The 12,742-nt window shown below is 34.2% G+C and overlaps 1 protein-coding gene across 1 annotated transcript in view; it reads right to left on the bottom strand.

Moving 5' to 3' along the window:
* COL24A1 (collagen type XXIV alpha 1 chain) overlaps positions 1 to 12,742 on the bottom strand; it is a 384,669-nt gene that overhangs the window by 321,817 nt on the left and 50,110 nt on the right. The window contains exons 7-8 of the mRNA XM_055339781.1: positions 7,864 to 7,917; positions 4,236 to 4,289 (exon numbers count right to left, since the gene is read on the bottom strand). Coding sequence (XP_055195756.1) covers positions 4,236 to 4,289; positions 7,864 to 7,917 — 108 coding nt within the window. The remainder of the gene's footprint in view (positions 1 to 4,235; positions 4,290 to 7,863; positions 7,918 to 12,742) is intronic.

Consider the following 12,742-nt stretch of genomic DNA (forward strand, 5'->3'; position numbering starts at 1 on the left):
TAAAAGGGGGGGGGGAGGAGACAGATAAAAAAGAGGAAGAGAAAGAAGCAAACTGAAAAATCTATTGAAGGGTGAAAAAAAACATTGCTACTGATTTATTTGCTTCATTATTTCTCTCAATATTACTTCTAGTTTTCAGAAAGTTTTTAACATCAACCTTCTGTTTATCTCAACAGTTTTCATGAGCTGTCAGTGTTTTCCACATGACTTTCTTGCAGCCATTTTCAAGATTACTTGAGTATGGCTTATATTAAAAGAATTATAATATTTCCATATAGTTCCAACAAAAAGGAATAATGAAGTCATTATTATCTGTCATCCAAAACTATATCTGTTCCCTTGGCTTTCATGAAAAACAAAATTTTACTTCCTCTTACATACATGCCTAAGGCAGTAAGAAGGCTAAAATACATATCTAACAAACACTGGCTTAACTAATTAATTAATGAGGAAGCAATATTTGAAGTTATTAAGAACAGTCATATGTCAAACAGGCCTGAATTTGAGTCCTAACTCAGCCAATTAATAAATGTGTTGCCTTGGGTAAGAGATTTAACCCTCTTATAACTCAATTAACTTATTTATGATATACTAAACATATTGTCTCAATGAGGTATTTTTTAATATTTTATTTATTTATTTATTTATTTATTTATTTATTTATTTGAGAGAGAGCATGAGTGGACATGAGTTAGGGGGAGGAGTAGAAAGAGAGGCAGAAAATCACAGCAGACTCCACACTAAGAGAGGAGCCTGACATAGCACTCAATCTCACAACCCTGAGACTATGACTTGGGTTGAAACCAAGAGTTGAACCTTCAACCGAATGAGCCTCCCTGGTGCCCCACAATAAGTTGTTTTTAAAATGAAAAGACACAGGGCTCATCAAAGCAATTGGAATATTGCACATAATAAAATAGCTACTATTAATATTAGTATGATAGGTATAATGATACTTCACAAAATAGTATAATATATTAAAAAGATGTAATAAATTTCATATTAATCAAAACCCAAGTACCTTGTTCATCTCTCATAATATGCAGAGAATAGTTAAAAGCACAGTGGATTCAGTAGCAGTAAATTTCATCTCTAGATCCTGCCATAATTTTGAGTGACCATAAGCAATTATGTTAACTTCTTGGGCTTATGTTACAAAGTGAATTACTGAAGTTCTTGTCTTGACCTTAAGAATTCACCTAGCACATTGGGGATCCCTGGGTGCCTCAGCGGTTTAGCACTGCCTTCAGTCAGGGCATGATCCTGGAGTCCCGGGATGGAGTCCCACATCGGGCTCCCTGCATGGAGCCTGCTTCTCCCCCTGCCTGTGCCTCTGCCTCTCTCTCTCTCTCCCTCTCTCTTTCTCTCTCTCTCTCTCTCTGTGTCTCTCATGAATGAATAAATAAAATCTTAAAAAAAAAATTCACCTAGCACTAACACTATGGATAGAACTGCAAGGATGAAAGAAACAGGAGTCCCAGATAACAGCTAATATGAGCCATTATTTATTCTAGGTTCTCCTAATGTGGATCCTGTTTGCAAGGAAGTAACCCAGAGTGACTCAGGTGGTTCAAAACATGAAACAAAATTAGTAAATTCCATAAAAACAGCTCATTATTTACCTGAACATTTTACTCAATAATTGGTCTTGCCCTTTTCCCTTCTATACAAACCACAGTAACAGTCTATCAAGTAAATTTTGAATGTACTTCTATGGTATATTCATATTAAAATGACACATGCACATAGTGTGATAGAAATTTGTCCCAAGCCTACTAGGTGGAGAATTAGTTTAGGTTTAGACTGAGTCTTTATATCCTTTTCCTAGCAATAGTCATTTTTTAAAAATCTGTACATAGTTTCTGTTAATAGCCATACTCTATTCAACAAGAGGAAAAATCCTCAGAAACACTACAAAATCATTTTAAATGTTTAAACACTGTTCTAAACTAACTACAATCAAATCATAGTAAACCATCAATGCTTCATTTATCAGAAAGTAATTTTGTTTCTAAATACTAAACTTTCAACTATACTTCTAAACTAAACTAAACTTTCTAGAGAAGATTGAGCTACAGTTGCTAATTGATCACTGGCTTCTATATGATCAAAAAAAAGGCAGATTTTAGAAGTTCAAAAAATCATATAAGAGGAAAAGGAGTCTTTGAAAGATAATCTATAACACAATTGTTTAAAAGAATGTCGTATTTCACTTTACTAGACTTATACAGATCAAAAAGAATTATTAATCTTAAGATCTTAAAATACTGATAAGCCAAGACATATATGCACAGGTCTTTGGAAGCTAACACCTTCTGCTTTTTTTTTTTTTTTTTAAGATTTTACTTGTTTATTCATGACAGACACAGAGAGAAAGAGAGAGAGGCAGAGACACAGGCAGAGGGAGAGAAGCAGGCTCCATGCAGGGAGCCCGATGCGGGACTCGATCTGGGATCACGCCCCAAACCAAAGGCAGGCACCAAACCGCTGAGCCACCCAGGCTGCCCCACCTTCTGCTTTAAATAAGCAAAATTTCAAAGTTAAAATGATAATCTGCTCTAATGGTTAAAATTAGCCTTTTTAAATTTATCTCTATAGGTATTTCTTTATATACTCCTTTATACAATAACCGTTCAAACTACTAAATTCCCTTTCCTGGATTGCTAATTTCATGAGCCACAGGCATCATTTAACCTCAGAAAGTAATGATTAGTTTTTCTGTCATATGTAGTATCATTCTTTAGGATAAAATAACTGTATATATGTAATATCAAACAAAATAATTAAGATAATTTCCATGAGATTGTCTCTGTTTGATGCTATTTCTCAGTATAGTTCTTCAGAGATATACGTAGTGGTCAGAGGTATACTAAGTAGCATTAACCAAACAGATTTATGACTGGTAATCAAGACCAATTCTGTTAGAAATGATCACTCTGCAGTTTCCTATCTCCATGGAAGAAACTAACAACCTCAAGAAGTGATAAGATTATAAGCACTCTCTAGGATGAAGATTAGTCTGAAGGACATAAAAATAATGGTAGTATAAAAAAATAATAATGGTAGTATATTCATGGAGAAAAAAACACTCCATGAAAATAAAATTTTTTCATCATTTTAAAATTCAGCCCTTTAGCAAGAGTTATGAAGAAAAGCAAACAAGTTCATGTTTCCAAAACCAGATAAAGAGCTGATGGCTAACTGCTATTAGGGCTTGTTATTTGTCTGACACTGTATTCCATTCCATGGATTCTCTCATTTTTTCTTCCCCAAAACTCCCTATGAAGTGGGTAGTATTAGCTTCACATTTTACAAATGAGGCAACTGGAAGGTAGAGAGGTTAAGCATCCTACCCAAAGTCACTGGGACCTAGAAAATGGCAGATGGGATTTGAACCAAGTAACCAAAGCCTAAGTACCATTTCCAATCTCCCAAGAGGAAAGGAATATGACACACTAAGACATCAACACAGTTCATTCCTCTATGTATTTAGACAATCACATCAGGTCAAATACTACCCTTCAACAATTTGGGGCCCTTAATACTTTGAAAGACATTTTGTATCCTCCTTTTCCCTGTAGAAAGTCAACAACTCAGTGTTTAGGGGGAAAAAACAGAATCGATGGAAGAGAAGCAGGAAACTACACAATATATTTTATATAAAAATAATTCTAGCAGGTATGTTAATATTTCTTTTTACCTCAGAAAAAGCCTAGTCATATACTTACCACCACTGTTTTTTACCAGTTATCCCCAATTCTCACTTCTATCCTACTCTTCAGGCCTCATATTCATATATATCATGGCAGAGATTATTACTTCCTAAGAAAATAAGAATCTTAAAAAAAAAGCCAAAAGTATTATCTACAACCAGATATATTTCACTTTACAAATAAAAATTAAAAAGTGACTTTAGAGTTTCAGAAGTAGGTTACAGCCCTAATATTTTTTTAAAAGGAGAAGGAGGAAGAGAAAAACACTCTTATCAGTGACTTTGCCTTCTTTCTCCACATAAATTTTGTTCCCATCATTAACTGAAGGGATTTATTTTTCATAAGGCACTGCCTATTGTGGGCACCACTTTCCTGGATTAGGACAGCATCCTAATTCCTTTCGCTAAGAAAAGGATTTTAAAACACTGACTTTGGGCACAACTTCAAAATGAGATTTTAAGAGTTCAAGAGCTTCCAGACACAGATGACATCCAATTATGTGAAAATAAAACTACCTCTTACCTTATCACCTTGCATACCAGGGGGCCCCATTAATCCAGAAAGGCCTTGATTGCCCTAAGAACAAAAGAAACAGAAGTTTAATGTTATGCAAGGGAAGTGAAAATTAGAATTCCCTTGCTGCAGGATTTCACCTTGGACATCAAAATCTTACCGCATTTATATCTGATCTTTGAAATCTGTTCCCAGTTCCACCTCATTTCTGAGTCCTTTTGAGACTTTTTCTGAGGCTCCTGGCATTTCTGCCTTCCCATGCTGAATCGCACTGTACTTCCCTACCTCCATGCCCTTGCTCCTTTTTTTATGGACGTTCTTTTCTCTAGGAATGTCTTTACCCCTTGAATTCCTGATGTTCCAAGGTTCGCTGTGTTTTAAAAATCTAAAGTTTACTGAAAATTTCTACAAGTACTTTGTGCAGCAGCTGGGGAGAGCTTGGGCTGCTTCCTGGCAGGACTCCCACAGGCTCCCATGAGGAACCTCAGGAGACAGGGCTGTGGGGAGCAGAGCTGGGTTCATGTGGCACACCAGAGAAAGGGGACAGCTCTGCTTCAGGGCTGCACTGGTACTGGCCACTGTACCACTGGGGAGTAAACGCTGAGAAAATGTTTTGGGAGGAAGTGTGTTTGTAGCCTGCAGATGGGATTTCACCTGTTAGGGCCATCTTTCCTCCTGACCTCGCCCCCCTCTCGCCCCCACAAGCTTTGATGACAGCCTGTGAGCCCATTTAGGGGTAGGAGAGAGAAGGTATACTCGTGTAAGGGGAGAGAGTGGCTGATAGAAATGACAGTGAGAGACACAGAAGAGGCTGTGTGAATTGACAAGGAGAAAACATCAACAAGGAAGGGGAAGATAATCTTGAGGCTCCACTTTGCTCCAAGCAGTTTTTCTTTACTTCCCTTCCTCTCCCTCTTTCTGTTGCAACAAATATATTGTGCATCAAGAAACAACGTTGTGAAACAAAAAAAGGGTACTTAGGTAATAATCCTAAATAAACTCCTAAGTGACTGTGTTGTGTTTAATATTTAGTGCACTGGGTACTTTAATATGTCATCAAATTAAACAATCAGAATAGGAAAGATTGTTTCTGATGATTATCAGTTGAATACCTTTCCATCTGTACTAATTTCATTTTAATACTTCTTGACATCTTAATAATATAGCTTCAATTTGTGATGGGTTGACCAGTTTATACAGATAATTTTTTTTTACATTTATGATTCTGATAGAGGGAAAAGAAAGCTGCACTAGGAAACAGGCTACTGGAGGCTGCTGGGTGGGTCACTTGGTTTCCCTTCCAAGTTCCTCCACCTGAAAAATGAGATAATATTTCACTTGTACTATAGGAAAGTAAAAAGGAAAAGCACTATTTAAAAGCTACCTTTGGGGGATCCCTGGGTGGCGCAGCGGTTTAGCGCCTGCCTTTGGCCCAGGGCGGGATCCTGGAGACCCAGAATCAAATCCCACATCAGGCTCCCAGTGCATGGAGCCTGCTTCTCCTTCTGCCTATGTCTCTGCCTCTCTCTCTGTGTGTGTGACTATCATAAATAAATAAAAATTTTTAAAAAATAAATAAATAATAAAAGCTACCTTTGTGTGCCACTGAGATCCCAAAAGGGCTTAAACACTTAAATATACTCTATGAGAGGTGTTCTTTAGTGGATGTTCCATGCTGAAGGACTAGCTCCTGCACTTCTTTTGTTTCATCACTGACCATATATTTATTGTCAAAATCGCTAAGTGATTAAAAATAAACACAATTGTTCTCCAATCCCCTCTACTCATCAATATAATGTTCATATTTTATTTGTATCCACAATGTATGTGTATAAAGGATCCTGCCTCCTCAGTGTACTTGAATCCAATTTAATATAAATATAGTATGTAAGAAATGTTTTTAAATTTTACCATTTTAGAAATACATCTCTCAATTTTAAAAGTTGTATTTCACTTAAAACTCAACGGCAACATATTATTAAATCCTGTGTCTTACTACATTACTCCTATACAGCATTAACCACAATTAGTATATGAGTAACTCAAAAAATGAAAAAAGACTGACATACTTCCAAGCCTCAATTCCAATGCTGAGCCATCCTATATTTTATACAGATACTGTACACATACTGAACCACCCTGTATTTTGTACAAGGAAGCCACAAGTAAAGATAAAACCAAGCATTTGATATAAATGTAAATGCTTAATTTGGGGGGTGGGGGGTTATTTAAAGCAGTCACCAAAACAGAATCGACCTCTAACTTCTAAATTTTAAGTAAGAAGTCAAATATCCTATATTTAGATATTTTAAAAGATGGCATTTTGTTTCTCAGATTGCAGGATATTTTTCCTTGCAATAACTAAGGGACCAATGAAAATATGTATCTAATAATAAATTTCCATTCTCTTTCTAAATTATTTATATTCAGTGAACTCAGTTCCATCATAGGAATAAAATTCTCAAAATTCAAGATTAAAAATTTTTTGAGGATTTACTTGTTGGTATAATACCTGCAAAGTTCAATAATACAGTGTGGGTTTTTTGTTCATTTGTTTTAAGTTTACAGGAGTTCCTATAAGCCAGTTAAAGAATGAGATTTCAATCCAGGAACCACCAAAATTATTCAGGTATTTTAAAAGTTAGTGAATGTATACCATACAAACAAAAACATCCTATAATTGTATCACATTCGTTAAGTATTCGTCTAAATAGAGCTTCCCAGATGTGTTCCTAAAGACTCCATTTGTATTCATCCTAACTAGAAAACGGTATCTTCCTCCCAACAAAGATTTTGCTGCTAGCTTTACTTTAAAATGTCAGTTTCTTTTTACCTGAATGTGTATGTTTGACAGTATTATGATAAAATGAAATGCATACTAGGCTAAAAGTCAAATATATCATTAACCCAGCCACTTACTATCCATGAGTCATTTAAATTCTATGAATTCTGTTTTCTTAACTGGGAAACAAGATAATGATGACTACTTCTCTCACAGTTACTGTGGGACTTAAAAAAGATAAAGTATGTGGAACTAATCTAAAAGAAGTGCAAAATGACATTGGAATTTATGTATTATTGTATGTATGCCTTTTAACAGAAAATTTTTGAGATTAGGGCCACATCATGCTCTAATCTTTTGTGCCCCCACCCCCACCCCATCCCTACCTGGCAGGTAGCACAATGGTAGTCCACAGTAGACACCCAATAAATTAATGTTAAAATTTTAATTGATAAGTTAAGCTGATGATAGAATTTATTTTTCAAATATTTCTTCCTTCATTAAAGTTCTCTAGCGGGGATCCCTGGGTGGCGCAGTGGTTTAGCACCTGCCTTTGGCCCAGGGCGCGATCCTGGAGACCCGAGATCGAGTCCCACGTCGGGCTCCCGGTGCATGGAGCCTGCTTCTCCCTCTGCCTATGTCTCTGCCTCTCTCTCTCTCTCTCTCACTGTGTGCCTATCATAAATAAATAAAAAAAATTAAAAAAAAAAAGTTCTCTAGCTTCTCTAATACCTTCTCTAATTCTCTGTCTTCTCTGTCTGATACCAAGTAAAATACATATTTTAAAAAGGTAAAAATGAATTTTTAATGTTTGAAATATATCACCATAATTTTATTCCATGGGCAACGAATTACCTTTTCTCCAGGAACAGCTTGACCAGGGGAAAATCCTGGATCTCCTTTGGGGCCCTAGATAAAACAATTATAAAACACTAGGTGAAGCATAAATTACATACAGTATATGACACTTCTTCAGTTGAATGCATCATCAGTTGATACATATGTATCATATGGTATTCAATAAAATTATTTTATATTGAAATGGGCATTTATTATTTGTTTTTTTAACGTATATTTTAGCCTTATTTTAAAATGTCAGACATAGATGATTTTTAAAATCTAACAAAGTTATGCTACCACTGAGACGTCTTTCCTTAAGGGACCAATATAAAGGCTCCATTAACCTATCCATTTTTATGATGTATTCAGTTATAATTCCTATTTTTAGCACTGGAAAACCAGTTACTTTTAGTAAAAGAAATCTGCTTATAATTCTTAAACTTTTATATCATTCCAAGTTTAAATATTTTCCAAAATCTTGCAATGTACATGTATTACTTTTGTAATAAAGAAAAAAATAAATCAAAAAATACCTCTAATTGCCAAAATAGATATAAAAATAGATACTTTTCACGCTCTGGGAATCTTATATTTTACATTTCAAGAGAAATATGACATTAGATTTCAATCAAATTTTTTTTGCACAATATTAATCTTTCTTATTTTGCATACTGGCAAAGTATCTGTTTTTCTATTTCCCATCTCATAAAATTAAGAGGCCACAATTGAGCGTCTTTATAATTCCAATTATGACTTCATTACCATTCTCAACTAGTAATAATTTCCATTCCTAGAGAGTTCTAAATGCTATTTTTATTCTATGAGCAATAGTCATGTTTTCTTTCACAAATTCAAGGATGCTTTCAAATACCACTCAAACTGAAGAAAGGAGAACCACAAGAAAAGTCCTTCATGTTCGCCAGCAAGTCTTTCCATTTTACAAATTAGAAATAAATATTCACTGGCAAAAAGGTCTATATTCTTGAGTCAAAAGAGATTTTTAAGAAAAGGTTATTTTCCAGGTTGATCTCTTCCCTTACATAGCTATCACCACTTCTATCAGTAAGGCTACAATTTTAGACCACTGATAACAAAATTATGGGACCTGAGAAACAGCGTTAGCGATATCTCAATATTTACAAACTCAATCCATTATCCAAAAAGAAAAAGGGTAATATAGTTAGAAATTATAAGGGATATTAGAGTTTATCCAGCAAGACACATTTTATAGATAAAGAAGCAATGAGGTCCAGAGGGGTTAAATGACTTGATTAAAATTGCTTTGAAAAGTAATGACAAACCATGTCAATTTTCTTTTTTATATCACAATGCCTATTAAATAAAAATCTTATTTATTGGTTTTTGTATTTCAGTCTTTTATTATAAAATCTAGCCAATTGATTTGAGGCCATATTTACAAAGAATTTTAAAAGAACTTAAGAAACGATAGCTCTTGAGAATTTTAAATATAATAAAATTCTTTCTGGCCAATTTTTTACTTATAAATATCAGATTAAAAATTCTTTTTTAAATTCTATCTGAATTTTCTATTATCTATCTACTTTCTTATTATTAACAACTAATCTAACATTTCATCCTTACTTAAAAAAAAACTGAGAACATGGTAAAAGTAATCAATTGATCAATAAAAATCAGGTTTAAAGACAGAGAGCTTTTTCTTATTCATAAGCTTTATGCATCTGGGCAACATATTTAAAGAAATATGTACCAAATCTCTTTTATTCCCACACAAATATGCTTGAGTTAATTGATCAACTTGTTCTACAATCATAATTCAAGTCAACATGAAGGAAATGCTCTTAGCCTGGCCACTTGTGGATTAGGATCCTCCATAGTATAAAATGCATGAGCTGAGATTATTGAACATGCCAACTTTACATAAAATGTCAGAGAAATAGGGCATATTTCTCTGCGTTAAAGAATACTCCCAAAATGTTTTACTTTCTATCTCATTTAGTATTAATTCTATGAGTCCTGACACTTTTAGTCATACTTGATTGGCTTTTCAAGTCCCCTTTGGAATTAAAAATAAATGCTTATAAATTAATAATTGACTTTGGCTTTCATACTGACTTCTACTTACTTCTACATGACTTTGTTAAAGGAACTATACATCCTTTTGAGTGTAAGAGGAAAAGGAAGCTGCCTACCTTTATTATTCAAGAATTCTCAAAGTTCCACCTATTCTACTGTTTCTGCTATACAGTCTAAAATTCCCATTATCAGCACAGCTCTTTTAGACTATTATTGGATTTCCAAGGGTCCTCTGTCTAGAGAGGGAAACTCCCTAAGTACTAGACTCATTAACATCTTAGAACAAATTCATCAGATTAGAGCCCACTCAATATAATGGAAAGAACATCGGGATTTAGAGTGAAAACACTGAACAAATTATTTAATTTCTCTGAATTTGAGATCGCTCCTCCATAAAACTGGAAAAAGAATAACACCTACGTAGTTTAGCTTATAAGATATAGGTCAAATTCTTCAATGTAGGTATTAAAAATAACAAGATTTGAGATGATTATTAAAATCAACTTTGCAATTATTGCCATCTTAAAAAGCAAAGAACACAATTCTTGAATGAATTATTGATGGAGCTGCAAAATTTAAATGAAAAGAAATTGAAATTAAAAATTCAAATATGGATGAGCTAAATTGGGAGAGTCCCATAAAAGAAACACTAAGTGACATGATCTTGAGGTTAACATCACTTGAATATTCTTTAACATTACTAATAATTATATAAGTTCATAATGTTAATTTTAAGCATTACACTCTCTAACCAACACTTCCTATCTTTATAGCTCACTAAGTGCCCACAACTTTAACAATTATTTGACCTACTGTAACTGCTAATATGTGATTCCACCACATTGTCTCATCCTTTTGTGGCCTGACTTCCTATCCATAAGCAGCAAATACCAAGGTCTAAAGTTATAATCACTTCATTGCATATATAAATGGCACCATTTCTTCTTTATGTTTCTGTGTTACAAGCTTACCTGGCAATTCTTAAATCTAAACTCACCACCTACTCTATCCCATCCCCTAGCAGCTGAATGTGACTAACAGAAAACAATCATGCTGACAAACCTCACTTTAAATTCATGACATTTTATATTAATTGGTTTTGTTTTCTTTTGTTTTTTGGTGTATCTAATAATTACCTTAGTCAATTCCCTTTCCCATTTTAATAGATAATTATTTCATAACTCTCTTCACTCTAATGGGTGATCTTTTAACATTTGCAACCTGTCATAACTAAATCCACTATGTCACCTAAATCTGTTCCAAAATACTCGGCCTTCATAATAAAACCCAATCTGCCTCATGAGGACATCACTGACATACTGTTTTCCCTACATTATTTTAATTTCTATTTTCCTTGTTGATATCACCAAATAAACACATTGTATTTCCTCCAATCTTAAAAAACAACTTTACTTGAGCTACATCTTCCTTCCCTCTTCCATTACACTATTCCCTGTTAGACCAAAACTCCTAGAAACTTGTCTACATTAACAAGGAGACTTCTTCCATTCTCTCTTGGACTTAATCCACTCAGACTATTGCTCCTACCCTACTTTACTGTCATTCTTTCTCAGTCTCCTTTGCTAGTTCTTCCTCTTCTGCCTAATATACTAAACTCCAGAGTACCCCAAGACTTGATCCTTGGTCACTTCTCTGTCTGTATTTATCTATAAGTCAAGACTACATAAAACAACTATTTGAATGCATAGGAAAACAAGCAAAAAGTAGGAGACACTGGAGGGGATTCTATTTTTGAAAGAAAAAAAAACACACTTGGTATAATACACATAAACAACTTTTTTTCTAAAGACCCTCCACGGTCTGCATTGAATGACTAGATTCAAGCAGAAAACCATAGATTTTGGTTAATGGTGTCAGAGGACAGAGTGTCAGACTACCTGAATAGCTGTAAATTGAGGGGGGAAATCCAAGAAAGAAAAAACAAATAAACAAAGAGGACAGCTTCCCCTCCAAATCTGGATAAAAACTTTCTTCAATTCTTTGCTGATACTAAATGTGGTTGCATGAGACACATTCCAAAGAGTTCACCAAGAAGCAAAAAAACAGAAGACTAAAATAATTGAATATAAATTTCAGATGCTGGCCACCACAGGAGAAATAATTTAAGGTTTGAGTCACATCATTTTAAGGGGCATGGTAAAGGTAATCAATCACCTTTCCACTGACATTTAGGACAGGTATCCTTTAGAAGCAAATACTATATCCTTGGACTGACATACCACAATAAGTAAGACTAAAATGAACCTGCCCTTTTAAAAAGTTACCAAACCTGTACAAGTTTAAGGTGATGAGCTAGTTATTTAATTGCCTATAGAACAAAGAAATCAACCATCATCAAAAGATTTCAAAGAAAGATAAAAGAATCTAAAAATCTTGTACATATCATCCATAATATCTAGTACATAATCAAATTCTTCTAGGCATACAAAGAAAAGTAAAATCTGACCAGAGTAAAGAAAAAAGTGGTCAATGCAAACAGACTTCAAAAAGACCCAGATACTGGAATTAGCAGGTAAGGATTTTAAATTAACTATTACAAATATGTTCAATTATGATCATCAAAATTAGTGAGCACAGAAATATCAGCAGACAAGTGAAAACTCTACAAAAAAGAACAATAGAATCCTAGAACTGATAATATAGTATCTGAAATGAAAAATCTTGATGAGATTAACAGTATATTAGAGAAAACAGAAATTAAGTTAGTAAATATAAGGAGAGATCTGTAGAAGTTAACTAAAGTGAAGTAAAAAGAAAAAAAATGCAAAAAGGAGCAAAGTTCTAGTGACCTGTGGGGCAACATTAAGTAGTCTAACAT

The sequence above is a fragment of the Nyctereutes procyonoides genome, unplaced genomic scaffold (genome assembly GCF_905146905.1).
Source record: "Nyctereutes procyonoides isolate TBG_1078 unplaced genomic scaffold, NYPRO_anot_genome, whole genome shotgun sequence".
Lineage (NCBI taxonomy): Eukaryota > Metazoa > Chordata > Mammalia > Carnivora > Canidae > Nyctereutes > Nyctereutes procyonoides.